General features: G+C 54.4%; 1 protein-coding gene and 1 non-coding gene across 2 annotated transcripts in view; one reads left to right on the plus strand and one right to left on the minus strand.

Annotated features, from left to right (window-relative positions):
• The first annotated feature begins 3,760 nt into the window (after window positions 1-3,760).
• Window positions 3,761-3,887, plus strand: LOC115303237. Its single transcript, XR_003913929.1, has one exon.
• A 2,455-nt stretch (window positions 3,888-6,342) lies between these two features.
• FSD2 (fibronectin type III and SPRY domain containing 2) overlaps window positions 6,343-22,828 on the minus strand; it is a gene marked incomplete at its 5' end in the record, with an annotated part of 30,878 nt that continues 14,392 nt past the window's right edge. The window contains 10 exon segments of the mRNA XM_029952304.1: window positions 6,343-7,190; window positions 9,144-9,320; window positions 10,281-10,413; window positions 11,810-11,943; window positions 13,961-14,111; window positions 14,793-14,927; window positions 17,123-17,278; window positions 20,173-20,294; window positions 21,167-21,189; window positions 22,421-22,651. Coding sequence (XP_029808164.1) covers window positions 6,935-7,190; window positions 9,144-9,320; window positions 10,281-10,413; window positions 11,810-11,943; window positions 13,961-14,111; window positions 14,793-14,927; window positions 17,123-17,278; window positions 20,173-20,294; window positions 21,167-21,189; window positions 22,421-22,651 — 1,518 coding nt within the window.

Consider the following 22,828-nt stretch of genomic DNA (forward strand, 5'->3'; position numbering starts at 1 on the left):
CAGGCCGCGCCCCGTCCTGTCCCCGCCCCGTCCTGTCCCCGCCCCGTCCCCACTCTCCAAGGCCCGGGACATAGCAACAGCGACCTCCAGCCCTGGCGTCCCTCCGACCCATCCTCCGCGCCAGAGCCTCACCTCCGCTGGGCGTCTCGCTCTGTTACGCTGTGCGTAGGGGGAGGGACTTCCTCCCCACACCCGGAAACCGGAAGGAGCTCTTTCCCGCCGGAAGGACAGTGGAGTTGTTACCGGGATCAGATCCGGGAGGGCTGGGAGCGGTTGTGGCGCAGAGCTAGTCTCCGGCCACGAGCCGGGCGGGCGACAGGATCGTCCTAGTGGGCACGCTGGCTGGCGTGTCGGGTTTGGTTTGGGGAGCATGGCGGGGACCCGGAGTAGAGGTGAGAGGTCGGCGTGTCTGTCGCGGGGTCCTCGTCACCCAGCGTCTCATTCCTAACTCTTGCTCAGCTTTTTCGACCTCGTCTAAAAAACAAGCTTGGTGATTCACAGAGCTGCGGTGGGGATATATGTGGAAGGCAGAAGTAAAGTTTAAGGAAAAATAATTCAGTAGGTGAATTTAACATAAGGGGTCACTTAAGGGATGGGACTCGAGGGCCTGCGCACAACCAGACGTTCTGAATCGGGGATCCTGCTGGAGGCAGGAAGACCTGTTGCATCAATTTGAAAACATACACACACGGCGGGTGATTCTCAAACTTCCTGAGTCGGCCCGCGAAGTCATTCGGTGTCGGAGGAGAGCCAGCCATGTGGATCATCCCCCGCGGTTCAGTTTATGATTGAAGCGTAGGGAGAGGAGGCAGGCTGAGAGTCAGGAGTTAGAAATGTGTCATTTATTTACTTATTACTATTTTTTACTTTAAAAATGTTAATGTTTATTCTCGAGAGAGTGAAAAAGACAGCATGAGGGGGGTGGGTGTGGGCCAGAGAGAGACCAAGACACAGAATCTGAAGCCGGCTCGCAGTTCCGAGCTGTCGGCACGGAGGCTGAGGCTGGGCTGGAACTCACCAGCCGTGAGATCATGACCTGAGCCCAAGTAGGGGGTTCAACCGACGGAGCCACCCAGGCGCCCCTGTAGGCAGTTTTCTGTTTCACTCACTCCCCTGGACCGTTGAGCTGTTGCTCGTCTTCCATCAGTGACCACAGCAGGCTGCAGTCTACATCTCCCTTCTCTCGCTTCTAGAACTTGAGACTTTTCAGTGGATTAGTAACTGCACAGAAACGTACCCGCTATTGAATTCATTATTATTACATGAGTAGGTGTTTAAAATGCCTTATACTTTACAGAAATCCTTGGTAGATAGTTATATATGGTTATTCGGGGGAGGTTGGCCTGAGGTTCTTTGAAGGGCTGGGAACATATTTTTCCAATTTAAAAAACGAAGCCTAGGATCTGAAAATTTCATAAACTTTTTAGAAAAGGATGAAATTTCAAGAATGACAGGTGCCTCCATACATATTATATTTCCCCCCTATATCTGATACAGAAGTTTGGCTAAAATTTAGAGGGAGGGGGGTGAGGAAGTCTCTCCCATAAAATGACTTTTTAAAACCACTTGACATTTGAGAAGGTATGACCTGTTTTTTTTTAATGTTTTATTTATTTTTGATACAAAGACAGAGCATGAGAGGGGGAGGGGCAGAGAGAGAAGGAGACACAGAACCAAAAGCAGGCTCCAGGCTCTGAGCTAGCTGTCAGCACAGAGCCCGACGTGGGGCTCGAACCCAGGAACGCGAGATTTGACCTGAGCCGAAGCCGGAGGCTTAACCAACTGAGCCACCCAGGTGCCCCGAAGGTCTTGGATTCTAAGACCATTAGAGAGTCACCGTGTGGTGTGATGTCAGGGCTAAGGCGTAACTTCACTCATCAGCCTCCAAACATATAAACCAGATTGATGTTTCAGGACATTTAAAATACATAGGTTGTAGATTTTGGGCGCTCTCAGGAATAATCAAAACTATAATAACTATTAAATGTGTTACAGATCTCTTTCCGGGGTAAGAAGCATGCTAAACCCCATCTTCCTCACACCTCAGATTCCCATAAGCCCTCCCCCTCCCCTCCCCAAGTTTGAAGTCACAGTTACAGGGTCCTTTGGCAGATCCCTCAGGTGTATTGGGACAGAAGAAAGCTTGAGAATCTGTTTTTTATCCCCCTCTCCTCACTCGTCCAACACACAATTTGAGAGTGCTCTGCTTTTTTTTTTTTTTCTTTTTTGAGAGAGAGAGAAAGAGGAAGAGAGAGAGAAGCCTAAGTAGGCTCCATGTGAGTGTGGAGCCCAGCTGTGGGTGAGGTCATGACGTGAGCAGAAATCAGAGTCGGATACTTAACCGACTGAGCCACCCAGGCGCCCTATGGAAGTGCTTCGCCTTCTGATGAAGAGATTTCCTTTTAATCTGGAAGATAGTCTGATGCCTCTTATCCCTTTTCAGGGGTGTGAGCTCTTCGAAAGCAGAGTGCCATCGCTTCCGTGTTCTGATCAGAGATTATGAAGAGACGGTTCCCCCCTTTGGTCTGCATACAGTTAAGCGGAGCAGATCCAAGTCGGTGGTTGCAGCATGCACTGAAGTGTTCAAGGGGAGGTGAGTATGTGCCCCTTCACTCGGCCTGGGAGGGGTTAGGAAGTGCTTCCCGGAAGTGACCTTTGAGCTATACAGGCACAGGTGGGGCAGAAAGGGGGGGCCCGTTCCAGGTACCTGTGGATCTGTGGCTCGTTTATAAATTGTGAATCCCATAAAAGACGGTCTCAGGTAACTCGTACCTTTCTTTGGAGGTCTGTCCTTACTTTCGGGTAGTGCTTCTCTTGTTTTCCGTCTCCCCCTGTCCTTCTACCCCGAAATTGGGCGGATGTCGAGGATAGAAAAGAAGTCGGGGGGTAGGCCTCTTTCTGAGTGGAGAACATAGGGCAGGTTTACCGAGAAGCAATGATGGCACTCAGGAAACCCATCTCTAAAAACTGCATTCCTGGCTTGTTAACATGCGCGGCTGGGAGACCTCAACTTTGTTGACTGGTTGCTTTCCAGTGAATTATAGTCACTGTGGATTGTTTCCCAGTGGATTACATTCTTGTCTCCAATCCAGTCTTTTTAAATTTAGGGCCCTCTCTTAAGCCCCCATGTAGCCCTAGGAATGAGCATGGGGGAGACAGCAAAATTAGAATCCAAGTTCATACTACAAAAGCATCTTTATTGGCTGTATCTGAGCGCCTGCCTGGTGTTTGAGCTGCAAGCTGTGTAGCTGAATTGTAATCCAAATCAAAGATGGTTTACTTCCACCAGAATTTGGTTAAGGTGGAAATAGGGCAGAAAAACCCAAATCTGTCAAAGTCGGGAGAGCGAATGAAAAGCATCAATCGGTGAATCCGGCTTAATGTTTTTCCGGGGCCGGGAAGAGCAGAAAACAAGCGGTGAAGTGATAGAACATGACATGCGTGACACGAACTAGCGCGTGTGCGGTAGCAGCTCTTAAATAATTACTGACCTGGGGCCTCGTGCCCGGCTCATCGTCACGCTCCTTCCAGGAGACTTGCTGACAGAAGATTCCGCCGGGCCGGAGTCTTCTTCCCAAACGAAGAACTCTCGTGTTCCGTTTAGATTCCTTAACCATCGATACAAGTGAAGCACTCACATGTTAAGAGTTCAAACCTCTGAACGCTTGAAAAGTAATTCATTATCTAAAGTAATCACTGATCATTCCTTTCGTGTCTTGACACGCTAGAGGACAGTGTTTTAAAAGCTGGACTTAGTCTTCTGGAGACTAAGAAAAGAGAGTCCTTGAAGTCAGGCCGACTCTGCTCTTAGCCTCCTACATGAAAAGGTAGATAGAACAGGTCTTGTTTACAAAATAAATTCAAGACCTACTAATCTACCAACAGCATTTACACCCATCGTGCGGTCTTGCTGTGGAAAACGGGAACAGTAAATTGAGAGGTTAGAAAGGAGGGGAGAAGGCAGTGAACCCACGAGGCTTCCCCTGCTGACTGATAGGAAGGTGGCTGGAAATTGGGGAGGTTGTTGGAACGTGGAGGCCGGGACCTTTCCCGCAGTGCAGCCTTCAGCGGCTGCAGCGAGTTCTCGGGTGCTGAGGCTCCTTGGGCAGAGACAGGTGCGTCTCGTTTACAGAACGCCACGTCCTGGTGACCTGTGCTGTGGGCAGCTGCCCGGGTGCGGGCCCTGTAAGGTTATGAGCGGATGAGCAGCATTAAGGAAAAGGCCTCATGGCCCGTGCGACCGCTCTGCTTTATACGACCACCAAGCATGGGCTTCAGACGGATTTCATTGGGTGTGCACAAGCGACTGTGTATCATTGTCAGAATCAGCAGGAAGTCAATTATTAAACATACACTTTTCCAAATAAAAGGCAATTTCATTTTACCGGAAACCAGCGTCTCGGACCAACTTTCCCGTCGCATCTAAGGGTGCCTTAAATTCTGATTATTCTGAATTACACTAAGACTCTGTGGTTATTTTACATATTCTCTTTCCCCTTTGTTGAGGGAAGCCAAAGTTGATGTTAACAACGTACTCAGAGTTAGAAAGTTATCTAGGGAAAGCGAGGAAAAGAACAGATCCGTATCTTTTGTTTCACATGCAGTGTTAGGAATTGTGGCTACAAGGTTCTGACTTTTTAATCTGTTCTGTTTTGTTTTTTAACAGATACATCAGCAGGTTGCAGGTGAACATGGCCTTGAGGTAAATCCTGCCCCTTGTTGAAATTTGGTTTCAGCCCATTATTCATAGTAGTTTAGGTCCTAACTGGAATATTTTACAGAAAGGAGGTTTTGTGGTTCTGTTCTAGACTTGTGTTTTCTTCTTGTAGAAGAAACATGTTAAAACGAAACCACTGCGCTGAAGGATTGTGGTGCTGTAAGTTGGTCATCTGCTTCATTTACAGTCAGTGGATTTTATACGTCAACACACATTCTGGATGGTTTTTTCTTGGTCAATAGAACTTTTACTCAGACCTTACAGGTGTTGGGTTTTTTATCATTTTATCCATGTTCGTAGTACATGTGAAATATTCCATAAAGCCTTTAGAAAGCGGAATTCAAACTCGCCCTATCTGTGATCGCTCACTTCCTGCCTGGTAGTTTGTGTTTCAGTGGCGAGGATCAGTTTTGAATATACACGTATGTATTTTCTGTTTGTAACTTGAACCTTCTCTGGGTTTACATCGACTGTACCTTCCTTTTGTCAGGGTAGGGATCCAGCTTGACGGAGCAGGTGTGTGTGTGTGTGAGAGAAAGAGAGAGGGAGAGGGGGAGCGAGCGAGCGAGCGGGAGGGAGGGAGGGAGGGAGAGACGAGCTGTAAGACTGTCAGGTTGTTAATTCAGGAATCTGAGCCGCCGTTTCTATCAACAGGCAGGCTGTTGAGACAGGAGATGAGAGGCGTTCATCACATCAGACTCTGTGCTGGAAAACCTGAAAGTGTTAGAGTCACAGAACTCACAGGTCCCACGAAACCATGAGTGGTGAGATACGGAGCGTAGCTGTGCAGAGAGGCGTCCGTGGGGCAGAGCGGGACGATGTCTGAGAACTTCACAGGTGGGCCCCCGGCTGCGTGCCCGCACGTGGGGGCTCGAGACACAGCGGGGTCCCCGACTCTCTGCCTGCACGGGCGGGCTTGAGGACGGGGTAAACGGAGCCCCGCGCGGAGAACCGGGAAGCCGGGGGTGGCGGGGCCGGTGCTGGGGTCACAGGACAGCACCAGAGCAGAGGCGGGAGCCCCGGAGCTGCTGGCCCGGGGCCACTCCACAGACAGGTGCCCAGCTCAGCGTTCCCCTTTGGCGGGTGACCTTTTCTCTCCCGAAGCTGCTGTGCATTTGCCCTACGTCCCATCTTGTGTGCGATTGTGTTGGTCATTAGATCTCTCGGTCCTTTGAGACTAGTACTATTTCTTTGTTTAAAGGGACTCGGGAGCTCTGGGAGATCATGTGACCCTTCGCAAAGTAGCTACAGAGGATCAACCAAATCTAGGTCTTTTGATCTCCAATCTGGTTCTCTACGTTACAGGCCAGTCCCTAGAATCAGTTATGACTAACCTGCTCTGTCTCCCCTGCTTTATCCCCCCCCCGCCCCACCCCCTCTCCGATGGAAGGACAGTGCCACGTTCCCGCGTACGCCGCTTGGGGACGTGAAGTGTGTAGTCGCGAGTGTCCCATGCGGCCCAGTCTTGCCATCGAGCCGCAGGTGCCCTTTGTTCCTTCAGACGGCCTCCTCTCCGTCTGCACCCACCCCCGCCCCCGTGTGTCCTTTGCTGTCGTCTGGAGAGAGCCCCGCTGTCCCTCAGCCGCCCCTCACGTGGAGGGCAGCGAGAGCCCCAGGACAGTGGCTGGATGAAGAAGACCCTGATTTATTCGGTATTTGGTGCGGACTGTTTGTTACATGTTAGCCCTCAGGGACCGAATGACGAACAAGACAGACTGTCCCTGCCTTCACGGAAGTGCGCGCAGTGGAGGTCGTTTCAGAGTGTGGGACAAAGGTCTGTGCAGGCGGGGAGGGTTACACAGTGCCCGGTGGGGGGAAGCTCATCACAGTGCGGTAACTCCCGGGACACAGACGGCTTCTCTGTGCACGGCCCCTGGCCTTCTCGGGTCTCTTCCCGGCGGTCCAGCGAGATGTCCTTCCGGGGCGTGGGGGGGCCGCAGCCACCAATACTTGTGTAACTCTCCCTCCCTTGCCCCCGCCCCCAAGCTCTGTAGGCCTTGGACATTCAGATACTTTGCATACAAACAAACACACCCGTACAGTTTGACCACTTGAAAAACGTCAGAGTTCGTTTTGTCTGAGCTGGGCCTGGTGGGGACTAACCTAACATCAGACAGGTGGCAGCGCACAGGACTAGGATCCGTGCTTGAATGCCAAGTTCAACCAGCTAAGGGTGGCTGGCTGAGGGGGAAGGGTACAGAAAAGAGGGAGCTGGTATCAGAAGTAGAAAGTGACGTGCTTTGGCATTGAAATGCCATTATGGATCTTCAGACACCCAGGCTTTTCCAAAGAAAAACAGGGATGCACAAATTGGTGAAGCTGACAACTAAATGTGTACAGATGCTGAGAAATGTCCACATTGAAAAATGACAGTTTTGAGTTTTCATAGTCTAATAGAATGCCGATCTTCCTCGGGGAGACAGTTATTCGTATATCTGGGGTCGCCTGGTTGTGCAGGAACTCATACTTATGCCTGAAAGTTAAACGTTGATATGACACAGCTTCAGAAATTCTGTAGATGGGCTACTTCTAGAACATTTCTTATTAGTTCTCAAATCATGCTACGATCGTGTTATTTTTTTTTAATTAATTGACTACCAGAGTAACAGTTCATTTCCAAAACTATCTCTTTTCTAAAATGTGTGCTAAGAGACTTCTCTTTTTAAACTCCATTTATTTTTGAACAGTCTCTTCACCTGAGAAATTCATGTATGGTAACGTACAGTCTTCCTGCATCAAAGTTTGTCTAGAAATAGTGTTTTAAAATTTTGGATTCTAAGGTTCAGATGTATAAAGGCTTTGTAATAAAGACGTTTGAGACAGGGAGCCTCATGATCTTTCATGAAGTAAAATGTGCCTTTTGCATAATCTGTGCACGGGTACTCAGGCCCAATCCGTAGACCTTCAGACTCTGCAGGGCTGCCGGGCCCGTCACTGCTCCTCGCGGCCTCGCCCAGCACCCTCTCCCTGTGCTCTGTAGCCTGGGTGCTTTGAAAAAGTGGCCGGAACCCAAAGCCGCCCCGGGAACTTGCTGCCCCTGCTACCTACAGACGTCTGCGCGGCGCCGGCACGCTGGGCCACACGCCGGGGAGGAGCGCTGGGAACACCGCGTGGCTGTCAGAGCGCCCCGGCTCCAGCCCGCTCCCTCATCTTCCCCGCAGCTCCCCCTTCCTTGGCTAAGCAGCCCCCAGAAGCCAGGTGAGCCCTTCCCCCCACCTCCCTCCCCCCACAGCATCAGACAGAAGCGCAAACTGCGCGTCAGCTAGGCTCCCTGTCCTCGTCCCCCTCTCGGAACTGTCTGTCCTGGGTCGTTCCCAGGCGGGGCCCCGGAAGCTGCTAGGCCTAGTGCTTGGCTTTCTGCCTGTCTGTTTTCATGCTCTCACGTTTCCATCTTCTGACTTCTGAACACCCAGCCCTCCCACCGCACAGACCCCTACCCTTCCTTTATTCTCCCCGTTCTCCTCTGCCCTTCGTTCTTACCTCTCTAGGAGAGGCCACTTTGATTTTAGCCCTATTACACGTCAGGCAGAGAATCTCCAAATCAACTGTGGCTCAGCGCCTACTATTTCCTGTGTTCCTCAGCCAGTCTGAGGTTTAGTCGAGTCCGTTCCGGGCCAGCTATCTTACGGGGGGAAGTTGGTCTGCCCACGTGTACGCGGGCACGACAGGCCGTGTTTAACCACGATGGAGGTCCCCTGGCAGAGACCACGGGCTCAGACATTAACAGGGCACAGCAAGCCGACGAGGGTCGGAGGCCCCGTGGTACAGGAGGTGCTGGGGAAATGGTGTGAATTTTTGTCACTTTTGAGGTGAGAGGAGGTTGTAACAATGGCTTCCTAAGTCTCATCGGGTTTTCCCAGCTTTCTAGAACTAATCCATGCGTGGAGGACAGAGTGCTTAGCAGCGGAGGCAAACCAGAATTAGCCATGACTATCAAGCTGCTGCCTGTTCACAAAGATGGAATTGAGGGTTCAGATCAAACTGTATCCATTTAATAACCCAGACTGAGCATGAATGGAAGGCCAACCCCGTAGCGGCTAAGAATGCTGTTTGGAGCCGGACCGCCTGGACTGGCTTCCAAACTCCAGAAGCCTACGCTGGATGGGTTCTCCCACTGCTGTGAGGCACCGCTTACTCCTCAAGTGGGGAAGCTCAGTTGTGAGAAGGAAACAGGACAGTGCGTGCAAGCGCGTGGAACGGTGCTGGGCACAGAGCAGCTCCCCACGAATTTTGGCTGTTGCTGTCTGAGAGAGAAGTGTGCAAAGTGGCTCCTCTGCTTCTCACCTGGACGTTCGGGAAAGGGCTGGAAAAGAGCCCTGAGCTAGCTTAGAATATCTTAGGATAGGCCTCCATCGCCGCTAGCACAGCCTCTCGCTGTCCCATTTCAAAGCCAAGGTTAGGATCGGGCATCCAGACTTTACTTTACCGTGACGATGCAAATCTGTGCCTCATGCACCAAGACAGGCGGTTTGCTCCCAGGTCCTCCTGCTTAGGGACATCCTCGAAGGCCACACCCACCGTGTAGTCCGACCTCTGGTCCACCTCCACCTCCCAGTAATGGCGCCCTCGGACTGGAATGAGATTCCCCATGACCGCAAAACACCTGGGTTTAGACAAGTGGAAGCGCGTGTGACTGGGGGACCCGAGCCTGACGGCGCCGGAGGGCGATGCCAGCCGTTGGCGCAGGCCTGTATTTTTTAGTAACAAAAATAAAGATTTGGTTCACTTGCTCATAAAAAAAAGAAAAGGACTCGGGACGGACACTCAACCGACTGAGCCCCCCAGGGGCCCCTGGGTGAAGCTTCCATCCCTGCCCTAGCAGCCCCACGGAGAGCCCCTTTGCCTCCTCCGAAGATCCTCCCGACTCTAAACCAACCAGCCGAGAACTTCTTGTCCGGACCGACCAGGAAGCTGAGAGTCACCTGTGATGTGTAACCATGGAAATGAATGAGCCCTTGGCGGTCACCTATCTGTGTTCTTTTTCTCCCATTGCTTGGACTTCTGCAGTGGTGCAGATCTGCCCCTCGCGTTTCCTCTTCTTTAAGTATTTGGAAAGAAGTGAGGCATAAATAAATTGTTCCAACTGAACTGAGCACCAAGGTTTGGAAATAGCTACATTTCTAGACGGACGGCGCACATCTTTTGGAGGCCGCCCCTCCCTCAGCGCAACCCCCTCACCGACTCCGCACAGGCTACCTCCCCCCCCTCCCCCCGCCGGCTTTCGTCAGGGGTTTTTAGATAAGTTGTCACGGGTATGAGAGGAGCGCGCACCCAGCACTGAGCCCTCCTTCTTTCTGCTCCCCGACACCCGCCAGCGCCCCTCACCGTGGCGTCGGGGTCCGACTCCCCCAGCTCGGCGGCCAGGACCCCACCTCGGAAGCCACAACAGGTGTCTTCAGCCCACCCAGCCAGGCCCTTCCCCCGCTCCAGCTCCCGGCCTCCCCTCCCCCGCCCCAGACCCCTGGGACCTCTTCAAGGTCTATCATAACCCACTTTTTATTTAACCAACAACGTGTTATGAGGGCGGTTCACAGATTGTTCTAGAGAGCGGCCGGTGAAGTACCTGGTGAACCGGGTGTAGCTGGGGAGCAGCTCCTTTGCTGGGGTTTTCCTTTCGCTCCGCACGACCGTGAACCCGTCCTCGGAGACGGTGAGCCCGGGGTGGCAGGTGCGCTGGTCCAGGTGAAAGTAGCTGCCTGTGCGGGCGAGACACACCTGGAGGCCCAGCCAGGCCCCGCGAGGTCCCCGCCAGGTCCGCAGCGGCAGTGAGCGCGTTGGAAGCCCCGGGGCCTCGGGCCTCGCCCCACCTAGCGGTCTGCATGGCTTCCCCCGCTCCCGCCGCACAATTACCCTCGGGACCGCGTTATTGTTTCCACCAGCGGAGGAGAAAACTCAGCACCAGGTGGTGTAAAAGTAATCACCTGGCGGGTGACTCGGCCCAGGACATGATCTCGTGGTTCACGGGTTTGAGCCCCCTGATGGGCTCTGCATTGATGGTGAAGGCCTGCTTGGGACTCTGGGTCTCCCTCACTCTGCCCCTCCCACTCTCTCTCAAAATAAATGAACTTTTAAAAAAAGCAACTGGCTGGGGGCGCCTGGGTGGCTCAGTCGGTTAAGTGTCCGACTTCCACTCAGGTCATGATCTCACGGTTTGTGGGTTCACGCCCCGCATCGGGCTCTGTGCTGCCAGCTCAGAGCCTGGAGCCGCTTCAAATTCTGTATCTCTCCCTCCCCTGCTCACGCTATTTCTCTCTGTCTCTCAAAAATAAATAAAAAACATTAAACAAATTTTTAAATCAACTGGCAATGACGGAACTCAAATTTGAACCCCCAAATCCCTCTGACCCCACGGGCCTTGCTCTTGCTGGGAGGCTGAGTGCCTGCTTGCGGACAGGAATTCCTAACCTGCCTGCCACGGGAAACAGGAACTGAGGAGGTGGACGGCCAGTCTGACAAAGGGAAGTGGGATTCAACACTTCAATGAGGGCGGTGGCAGAGAGGCAGGGAGATTGCAGCCATCCCCAAATCGTGGTTAAAACAGGCTCATCGAAAAGTGGTACAGAATCGATTGAATAAAAAATTTAATAAAAAAAGTATTGAGTAAAAAAATACCCGTTATTTGGGAACACAGTAACTCGTTCCCCATCGCGGCGACTTAGCCAAGTTCCTTTCTGTCGCGTTCCTATTCTGTCACTTCTCTCGTCTCACACCTGGGTGCAAGCGTCGCCGTCAAGCCGTTCACAATTATTTTCACAGTTTGACGCTGCTGGAAATGTCACAGCTGTGCGCCTCACTGGGAAGGGGCAGGCCTCGAACCGGCGCAACCCGGGGCCCTCACTGCCAGCTCGCCGGTTCCAAACGAGGGTCATTTCTGAATCTATAATGGTTTTTGCTGATTTGTGTTCATTTAAGGTTTTCACAAATACACTCTTTTCTTCTATTTTATGTATTTCAGAGGGAGAGAGAATGAGCACGCAAGGGGGGAGAGTGGCAGAGCTTGACTTGGGCTATTTTCCAGAAAAGTCGTGCAGCGCTGGTCTGCAGCAAAGTGGCTCCCCGAGGGTCCAGAGGGCGTGCGGCCCGGGCACGTACCTGCGGTGCAGACCGTCACGGGGTCGCTCCTGGCGCTGGGGCCCCCCACGCTGAGGGCTCGCACGTAGATGGTGTAGCGCTGCCGCGGCTGCAGCTGCACCAGGGCCTCGCACGTTGGGATGCCCACAACCGACCTGGGCAGAGAAGGGGAGCCTCAGTCACGAGGCGCGGCCCGGGCGGCCCGGCCCCAGTGCGGGGCCTCCCTTTCAAGCTGGGATATGAAACTCGCCCTCGCACCCCCAGCCTCCGAACCGACACAGCCGGCGGGTTTCCTCCCGCGGGCCCGCTTCCCTCTTCGATGCTACTCCTTGTGTCTGTGGCCCCCTGCCCTCGGGGCTCCCGACCCCGTGTCCCCGGCACCGGGCACCACGCCTGGCATCTGCCCCCCGCGGTGCCCCCGGCTGTCTGACAGGTCAGCAGCTCTCAGGGCAGGGGCTGAGCGCCACCCACCCCAGCCCGGCCTGGGCCTGGAGCGGGCCCCGGGGCTGTGTGTAGGAACAGGCGGCTCCGCGGGAGCTGGAAGCGCACGCCCCCTGGGGGCCCAGCTCACCGCAATCCTACCGCGCAGGAATACAAGCCTGTCCTGGCCGCTGTCTGTCTTGTCCTGCAATTTGCTAAGTCCCTTTCAGTCCAGGGGAAAAGAGAAGCCTGTTTACGGATACTACACCCTCATCAGATGAGGCCTGGGCGTCTGGGCGTCCCGAAGGCTGCGGCTTCAGGCCGGTGGGGCGCTTTCACACATTTGTCCAATAAATACTAACCAAGCGCCTTGGGGCCCAGACACTGGAGGGGGAGGCTCCCGGGAAAGCTGACTGTGGCGTCTGCCCTCACAGAGCTCACGGTCCAGGTGGGTAGCGAGGCGCTCCGCAAGCCGGCCAGGGAGGAAATGTAAGCTGGTCACCGGGCCGTGGTGACGGCCAGCTGCAGGGTGACGGCCAGCTGCAGAGTGACGATGCCAGAGAGGTGAATCTGGAGCTGAGCTCTCAAGAATGACTTGCACGTAACTGGGTGAAACAGGGACAGGAGGCCCCTACACAGAAGCAGCCCAGGGCAGGAAGGAGCACGGGAAGCAGGAGGAAGTAAATGGGACCAGGGTTGCTGGAGCCAGACATGGAGGGAAGCTGGTGAGGCCCGAGCTAGAGAAGCAGGAGAGGGGTCCAGCCTGGGAAGGAGTTCTGTCTCGTCTTCAAGGTGATTAGTTCTGTGCTGGGAGGGCAGGCACTACCCCACGTCACCCAGGTCACCGACCGGCCTCCCCGTGACGCCCATCATTACGGTCCCAGGTGTCAGGTGCTCCTGGAGTATCAACACAAAGTGCCAAGGAAGTCGGGATTGTTCAGGTGGCCAGAACCACTGCACGCCCCTGCCCCACTCCTGAGTGTCTCGAGAGGTAAATCACCAAGGTCAGCCCTGATGTGGCCGTGGACACGTGGGTTCCACCTGGAACAGAGGGTGCGCGGGATAGACGGCCAGGCTCCCAGCCCAGCACCGAGCACAGGAGAATCTGTCTTCCCCGACAGTTGACACCAAGTCGGCCGCCTCCCTTTCTCTGGTACCAGGTGGGTGCACTGTGTGCTCCGCCGCTGGGCACCCCTGGACGTGGGGGCTGCTCCCGGACTGCTGGGGTCTTGGCTCGCTCCGGCCCCGGGGCCACACCGCTGACCCGCTCTCCTCAGAGCTCAGTCCTTCCCAGCCATGCAGGTCTCCTCTCCATGTCAGTGTTCTCCATCCACACAGGTCCGCCCTTCACCCCGTCCTCCTTCTCACGTTTCTTTCTCCTTCAGAGCACCTTGTACTTTATGTATTTGTTTTCTTGTTTTCTATCTGCCCCCACCCGACAGCTCCAGAGGGAAGGGAATCTGTCTGTCAAGTCTCCCAGAGCCCAGGCCCAGGCCCAGGCCCACGCCACTGCTGAATGAGTGAGCGGTGAGCCTCCGCTGGGGTGGAAAACCAAACCCGAGGTTTAAACCATTTACTCACGGGTCACGCGCCTTCAGTAATAGTGTTCAAGAAACTTCCTATGAAAACGAAGCAGCCCAAAATGAAGGTTCCCAACTCTGACCTTCTCTGCAGACCCCGTCATATCCTGAGCTGTGTCACTGTGTCAAGCGTCATCGCCCTCCCCCCGCCCCGGCCGTCACAATGACTCACTCAGTCACCCCCGAGGCCTCAGGGGTCTCCGCCTGGGTCAGCTCCACCGAGTACGAGTCCACGGGATTCAGGTTCCCAGACTCCCAGCAAATCAGTGCGGCCTCTTCGCAGCTCCGTATCGCGTTGCTTTTTATGACGGGAGGAGAGGGCGCTAGTGTGGAAAGTGGGGGAGGAATGACCATCTGCTCCTGTCTGGACAGTTTGTCCAGAGCCTGACCAACAAGCATGACCGCTGTCTGCCCACAAAAGACATTCAGTGCAATAAAAAGGAAAGCAGGTGCAAGAGACCGAGTATTTGCATCCCGCCCCCGCCCCCGAATCCACGTGGGGAAGCCTGTTCCCCAGTGTGGCGGTAGGTGGGGCCTTTGGGACATGACGAGGAGCTGTGGGTCCCTTTCTGTGGTGTGTGGACGCAGCCGAAACAGAGTCAGCCGTCTGCGGCCCCAGAAGGCCTTGCATCAGGCACCGAGTATGTTGGTGCCTTAAACAGAGGCCCCTTTCAGCTTCCAGAACTATGAGAATTAAATTTCTGTCATTTATGAGCCACTCGGTCTACGGTGTTCTGTCACGGCCGCCCACATGGCCTAAGACCCCAGGAAGCCCTTTCAGACGGTTCCTGGAGCAGAAGGCGGCAGGAAGGCTAAAGGGCTGAGAGCGTGAGCAGTGCTTTCTGATTCTTTGAGCCCAACTCTGAGCAAGTGTCGCTTCCGTCCTCGGAACACCGGTTTGGTATAGTAAGTGAAAGAGAATCGGGCGGCCATTCCTGCCCGTCCCCGTGAAGGCAGGCGTCCTGCCGCACCTCGAAAGCCGGGGCCCCCGTGGCCCCCCTTACCGGTCATGTACACTGCACGCTCGCTGGCGGGGCTGCGGCCAGCCCTGTTCTGAGCCGTGACCCAAAATTCATACTGGGTATTTGGCACAAGATTTCTCACTGAGCAATATGTTTCTTTGACAGTCATTGTAAACTCTGGAAAAAAACAAAAGACAAGAATTCAACCCTAAAAATAGGCCCAGTGGCTTCAGATCAGTTGTGTGAATCTCCCTGTAGTAGACCACAGAACGGGCCAGGAATTCCTCCCATCCCTGGATGCGTCCTCTGTGTGACTTGCTACTCCTTCAAGAGGTTCATTTTTTCCTGTCATCCCTTGATGGGCTGAGTCATGTGACTTGCTTCGGCCAATGAGACAGCAGCACACATGATGCCGGCAGAGGCCTGGGGAAGGCTAGTGCACAGGGCTTGTCTCCTTGCTGCTGGGAACACCTTCCGTTTCCATGTGAACATCCCGAGCCAGGCTCGCCGACGGTGAGACCTGGTGGACAGAGGCCCGAGCCATCCCTGCCGAACCCCCCCATCTGTAAGCAAGGCCATCCCACACCATCCAGCTCTATGTAGCCAAGCTGGCCCAGACCAGAAGAGTGTCCAACCAACTCACAGGATTATAAGAAATAACATGTTTGTCATTTTAAGCCAGTAAGTCGTGTATGTATGTGCGGAACAGGGCAGGATAAGGTGTTGTTACACAGTAAATCCTAACTGATACACCTCCAAACCTCCCCAGACTCTTGAAAGGCAGTGATAACTCATTAGCCCACCCTCTGATATTAGTTCCTTTATTACAAAGTGGCCCGTTTAAAAGATGGTCTAGAGGGGCCACTGGGGGGCTCAGTTGGTTAAACGTCTGACTCTTGATTTCAGCTCAGGTCATGATCTCACAGTTTGTAGGATAAAGCCCTGTGTCGGGCTCCATGCTGATAGTGTGAAGCCTGCTCGGAATTCTCCCTCTCTTCTTCTATCTCTACCCCTCCTCTGCTTACGCCCTCTCTCTCTCTCTCTCTCTCAAAATAAATACACATTAAAAAAGAAAAGATCTTCACAGATTGCCATGACATAATCCAAGCACAAAGGCTTCTTCTGTGTGTCTGCAGAGACTGCCAACAGGGATGATTCATGACACGGACTGTGGCTAATCAGACCTGGCTTCTTCGTCCCTGATCTCCGTTTTATTTATTTTCATAATTTTTAAAAACTTTTTGGAGAGTGCAGGGAAGCAGGGAAGATGGGTAGAGGCTCAGAGTCTGATGAGGGGCTTGATTCCACGACCCTGGGATCATGACCTGAGCCAAAATCAAGAGTCGGACATTCAACCCACTGAACCAGCCAGGCCCCCCTTGACTTCCCTTGTACAGTCTTCCCTCTCCCACTGTGGCTTCTGTAGTCTTTGTCCAGATCACCCACGTCATCTGCTCACCGTATTCTGACCTCCTCCAGCATCACTTAAACTTCCTCTTGCTTTTCTCAAGCATTCCCCTTCTTTCCTGGTCCCTGCACAGAAAATCTGCCCTCACCTGCGGCTCTCAGACCCTCCCCCTGCCTGGGCTGATGTGGCAGTGAGCTCTGTGCAGGGAGCCTGCAGACGTGACTCCTGCCGTGCTCTGCCATCCATCAGCCACTGTGTCCCCAGGGACAGCTCATCTCTCTCCGGGTCTTAGTGTCCTTGTCCATGACGTGGAAATCCCCAAGGCCCTCTCTTCCCGACAGGCGAATAGCTTATCTCTCACGTGGGGTGGGGGGGAGGCAGCTATGCTCAGCCTAGCCCCACACCAGCCGGCTCCCTGTCCCTGGGAGGGGGGATGGGCCCAGAGCCATCTACCCTGGAGGCTCGGGGACATTCCCAGGAGCGCGCTCAACCTGCACATGTGGGTCTGACTAGTGGTAGCCCTTTCAGACTGCAGAGGCCCCCTCACCCCTCATGGGGGTCTGCAGGTTAATCCTCCAGCTTCCGCCGGCACGAGGTTGCTCTGAGAAGGGCCAGCCCACCCTCACCCGCCCAGCCAGGCCTCCTCAAGGTGGGGCGTCCCCACCTTCCTGCACACAGAGGCCGCCAGCAACTCATCCCAAGGACAACTCTGGCCCGACGGTTACACCTACACTCCAGACACCTGAGCCTGGCCTTGTACCCTCCCCAGGCAGGCCCCAACCTGCCGTTCTGCCACGTCCCCTGCCCGTGTCCCATATTCCAGGTAGTTCCGGATCATGACGGCGCCAAGGAGCTGCATGTGCAGATTCACCCCAGCTCCGTCCTTCCGATCACCGGGGATACTGCTCCCGGCCTCTGAGGGCCCTTGGCCGTTTCAGAGCGTGTGACCTTGGCGGAGCCTCACCTGCTTGCCCCTTCCCAGGCGAGCCGTCCTGCACCGGCCGGTAGGACAGCACGTAGCTCTCCACGGTGTCCTCGGAGTGCAGGCTCCAGCACACGCGGACGGAGGAGCCCGTGGCCGAGTTGGGGGCCTGTGGGTTTATCACCGGAGCGGAAGGAGCTGCACGAGGCAAAGGGAGAAAAGCAACACGTGAGGAGCATCCAGGGGAGGCGTGGGATTCCTGGCCCCTGAGGAATCCGTGGGCTTTGGCCAGACTGGACAAAGCCAGGAAGGTGACAGCTCCTAATCACGAGCCTGCAAGCGACGCCCAGCACGTCCATTCCCGCCTTGACAAACCCACGCAAGCCCGGGGAGGAGGGGTCGGGGACGGGCTCGGGCCGGGGGGTGGGGTGCAAGACCTGCTGTAGGCACGGGTCCTCTGACCCCCTCCACACCATCCCCAGAGGCGAGGCAGCCAGGACGGCGGCAGTGCCGCCCGCAGCCCCGGAGCGAAAAGGAGAGCAGCAGCTTCAGCGGGAAAGCTCGCCGCCCGCCAGCCATGGCTTCGTTATGATGGGGAAGACTGGGTTGGGCCAAACGAGCCCCTGAGGACCACCTTGAGAATCTACCTACTGAGTTCCTTCTTTTTTTGTTTTTTACTGTTTATTTTTGAGAGACAGAGAGCGAGAGAGTACACACTAGACAGAGTGTGAGTGAGGGAAGGGCAGAGAGAGAGACACAGAATAGGAAGCAGCTCCAGGATCCCAGCTGTCAGCACAGAGCCCCACGTGGGGCTCAAACCCACGAACCGTGAGACCATGACCTGAGCCGAAGTCAGATGCTCAACCGACGGAGCCACCCAGGCGCCTTGAGTGAATTCTTTTATTCTCTGTAGGTTAATACTCTGCCTCCCCACACTCAGACACAGCCAGGACAGCCTCCTGGTCTCTCCTCTACGGACCGTTCTCGCTCGGTGGCACCTGCCCGCAGCCCAAGCTTTGAGGAACAACCCTGGCTTCTGATTTTGACATTGCTCTGTCCAGGTAAGAGCACAACTAGACCTGAAGGTGTTTCCTCGCCGCAGCTCAGCCTTCCCTCTCTGGCCAGGGCCTGGAAGGTCCTCATGGGACAAAGGAGGGGAGGAAGAGAAAGAACCTAATGACAAAGTCCAGGACGTACAGAGGGTGCCCGTCTATATTCTCAAGGGACAGCCCCGTAGCAGGAAGGGCAGGAGGCGCAGAGAGAAGAGAGGAAGGGCCTGGGGTTGGCAATCTGCCAGGAGGCACCAGGTGACGGTCTGTATGAGACCTGGACTGGGCGGGGGGAGTGGGCAGTGTCGGTATCTCTCAGGCACTGACTCGGGTGATCGTGCCTTTCCTTCCAAACACCCGGGCCTGATTGTCTGGGCAGCACCACCCCCTGGAAGGGGAGGGACCATCCAACGGACATCGAAGCTCAGTGAGGTCACCCTGTGAACCATGAGTCTAAGAACAGCCTCCAAGATTTACAATTGAGGACGTCCAGTACCGTGTGGTTTCTAACGGTGAAAAACCTAGAAACACCCCAGCATCCAGTCCAGTTGAGAATCAAGTAAACAAATTAAGGGATATACCCATTAAAATGATGTTATAGAAAGATTTGCAGTATAAGAAATATTAATCAAAATTTTTATTAAAAAGCAGGTTTTAGGGCACCTGGGTGGCTCAGTCGGTTAAACGTCTGACTTCAGCTCAGGTCATGATCTCACGGTCTGTGAGTTCGAGCCCCGTGTCGGGCTCTGTGCTGAGACCTTGGAGCCTGAGCCTGCTTCTGATTATGTGTCTCCCACTCTCTCTGCCCCTCCCCGACTCATACTCTGTCTCTCTCAAAAATGAATAAATGTTAAACAAATGCTTTAAGGCACAGGTTACAAAACAGAGTAAATTCCCTTTCTATCTCACACCATGTCTGTTTAAAGGGAAAACCTAAAATGACATGTACAACGTTTTACAACGTAGTTGGGTGTTGGTGACGAAAAGGTGAGCAGTCAAAAAAAAGGGTTAAATTTCAGTTTTATTCTTAGAAATAAGTAATCACAGTAGGTGGCTCAGTCAGTTGAACGTTGGGCTCTTGATTTCAGCTCAGGTCATGAACTCACAGTCGGTGACTTTGAGCCCATCCAGCACTGGGCCCTGTGCTGATAAAGCGGGGCCTGCTTGCGATTCTCTGTCTCTCTCCTTCCCTCTCTGCCCCTCCCGTTTGCTCGCTCGCTCTCTCTCAACACACACACTCTTAAAATAAATTTTAAAAAATACCTTTTTTTAAAAAAAAATAAGCAATCAGAATAATATTTTTTAAGTTTAGTTATTTATTTTGAGAGAGAATGAGCAGGGGAGGGGCAGAGAGGGGGGCAGAGAGAGAATCCCAAGCAGGCTCTGCACTGTCGGCACAGCCCAACACGGGCCTGAACTCATGAACCACAAGGTCAAGATCTGAAACCAAGAGTCGGACGCTTAACCAACTGAGCCCCCAAGGCGCCGACAACGACGTCAGGGAGAGCTCCCTGGCACCGTGTGACGTGCTGTGCACACACCGCCTCACGCAAGTCCCACCAGAGCCCCCCGAGGCTTTATTATGTCCGTTTTGTGGACGAGGAAACCCGGACTCAGAGAAGTTAGGTAAGTGGTCTGGAGTCACACAGCTCGGAAGGGGAAGGGCTGGGACTCTTACAGCTCACCGCTCAGCCACTGTGCTACGTAAATAAGATTCGGGCCACCGCCCTGGAGTAACTCAGGCAGGAGAATAGGGCTTTAGGAATCTGGGCAGGCTATGAACAACACGTTTCCGGGCTGCCCAGGGCCAGAGGCCGGCTCCCTGCAGAGTGAGGGTGGGCGCTCCCCCAGGGGAGGTCAGCCGCTGTTCTCGCCTTGCATACGAGCTATGAAGACATGGAGTTAGAGGAAAAAAACCAAACCAAACCAAACAAAAAGCCTGTTTCTAAATCTTTATGGGATTTTTTAGCCGTCAAAATTTCTAACTCAAAGCTCAGGGACCCGGAACTTTCCGTGAAGTGTCCACACAGGCGAAATTTGCACCTGGGATGGCGTTAATGGAGCCCATGAGCTGCTCCACATCAGAGAAGTCCAAGGTCTGGTCTTCGAAGTCGGGCTGCGCGGAGATCTCCACGTCTGTCTCTGTGTTCAAGAACTTCCCCAGTCTGTTGGGGTAAAAAGACACACTGGCAAGAACGAGGGGCACACTCCCTCCGGGTGTGTCTACAAGGCGGGTCGCTGGTAATAAATGCGAAGGGCCGCTGGTCTGAATTTTTATTTCCTTATCATGCTGCTGGCTGCTGACTGCTTTGGTGACTGACCCAGGGGGTCCCCAGTGGGGATGGGGGGGTTGGTTTGTGCGTTTGAGGAGAAGAGTAGGAGTGAGGGGTTCTGGGGGGGGACATGTGCCTAAGAGCTCCAGGTCTACGCCCTCTAGAAGACCTCTCAGGTGCCGACCCGGAAGCTTCCAGCCCCATGCCAGCCCAGGCCCCACTGCTCCATGGGGCCGAGCGGACTCAAGCTGCTGACAGGGGACGGGGCTGTGACCTTTCTTGCACCTGCTTCCGGGCTGTCACAGGGCTTGTCAGCAGCAGGGGCAGCTCTGAAACCAGGTCTGTCCTTTGCTTCTTAACCCTTCAGTGTGCACGTGGCTTTACAGACATTATCTCACTTAATTCCTATAAAACTCTCCCTGTCTCTAGACAAGGAAGGCGAGTCCTAGACTGGTGGGCGTCTGACTGCAGCGTGTGTGCTTTCCGCAGTCCGCAGTCTGGGTCCTGGCGCGGCTCGGGGCCGTGCGAGGCACTGGACCCTGTCTCCTTCTGGTGAAAGGAGGGGCTCACGGGGGCGACCTGGCCACGGGCTCGCCGGCTGGGGTGTCTGAGATTCGGTACTAGCGGGTCCTAGTGACCCGCATCATCCCCCCCCCGAAGCCAGTGCTGCTGGAGCTCGGGGGCAGACGGGAAAACTAAGTGGAGTTGCATCTAGTGACATGCGGAGGAGGAAGAGAAAGTACGCGTCAGAGCAAGAGTCTTACCTGTCAGCCATAGCCACGGCATCCTAAAAACGAGGAGGAGAAGGAGAAAACACTAAATTTGATTTTGAAAATAAATTTCTTTTTCAAACTATATCGTGATATAAGCACATTTTACAATTTGGAAATTAGGGAAAAGAAAAAGGACAGCCCTACCCCCCACTAACAAAACCACTCCCAGGCCGCCTGTGCGTCTCCTCGGACGACTGCACTTCCCCAGGGACGCGACGGAAGCGCCCCGTCACGAAGGGCCCTCTGGCCCACCCGCTGGGAAGACTGCAGCGCGGCTCACGGAATGGGAACGCCATCATTTCCTTAGCCATTCCTCTGGTGATGGGCGTGTTGGTTGTTTCCAATTTTTCATCATCACAAGTAACAGCGAGAAGAACATGCTCACACACACCACCTTCTGCACGTTCGGGATTATGTCTGAGATACAGCGAGGCTGTGGGACCAGTGGTTCCAAAGGTCTGAGTGCTGAAGGCGCTAGCGGTGCCTGCGGACTTGCTTCCCGGCCTGTCAGGGGTCCCCCCCCATCCCCCCCCACCCGCCGAGCGGGGCGGGGAGGGAGTGCGGTTGGGCTCTGAGGGCCCCCCCAGGGGCAGGGGCAGTGTGGAGGCCATCTTTGGCAGCGGGGAAGCTCCGGAGGCTGAAGGCCCCGCCCTCCCCACCTGGACACCACAACCGGCCATAGTCCCCATAGTCCTGCGGGACTTGGTGAAGGAAGGAGACGTCGGCTCTGACTGAGACTGAAATTCCCACAGCCCGGGAGCCTGGGGCCTTGGGCTCAGATTTAATTGGATTTCAAGAAAATTAAGAAATGGATATTTTTTTGCACATTTGAGTTTACAAAGACTTAAAATTGGTGCCCTTGTCACTGGGGAGTTGGCCTTTTTGGCCTGGATTGCCTCCTCCTCAGAGCTCTAAGAGGCCATCTGAGGGACCAGAAAACTCTCAGAGCGCCGCTGAAGCTCAGCTCCCGTCGAGGGGGCAGGTCTGCGGGACAGAGGAGCGAGGGCTGGTGTTCCCTGCGGAACGGGGGAGGGAAGGGGTCGGCCGCGCTGAGTCCGCTCAGACACTGGTGGCCGGGCGCCCAGGGACGTGGGTGCCCGCCCCACCATCGTGAACACCCAGGAATCACATGGATGCTGACCACAGAAGTCAACCGCGACGCCTCCAGGCAGAGAGGGGACCGTGTCACCTACCCCAGCCACACTGTCCCTTCGGTTCACGATCCCAGTTCACCTCACGACTGACCTTTATGAAGTCAACCTTCTCTTCGTGGCACATCTCCTCTATGGTTTCCATGAGCTCCTTACACGTATCCAGGTTCTCCCCACAGCTGACCAGTTGTCCATACAAGGCTTCCAGCTTCGCTTTCTTTTTCTCCCCTAGAGCGTGTATTTTTTCTTCGTATTTTTGAGCGAGTGTTTCCAAAATCTCGTTGTAATGGGACTCAAAGTTTTGTTCCTGTCTTCCAAAGTTCTCCTGCAAGACAGCTGACCTCAGCCATTACTGTTCCAGTGGACGTGGTGTGTCGACTACAGAGCATTTGGGGCATGAAAACATATCCACCCAGAGATGCTTCAGTCACCCCCACCCTTTTCTTATCGTCTCTGGCCAGGATGCCGGGGTGGGCACAGCGGGAGCTGGGACCAGGAGTCT

This window comes from Suricata suricatta, chromosome 9 (assembly GCF_006229205.1).
Source record: "Suricata suricatta isolate VVHF042 chromosome 9, meerkat_22Aug2017_6uvM2_HiC, whole genome shotgun sequence".
NCBI classification, from domain to species: Eukaryota; Metazoa; Chordata; class Mammalia; order Carnivora; family Herpestidae; genus Suricata; species Suricata suricatta.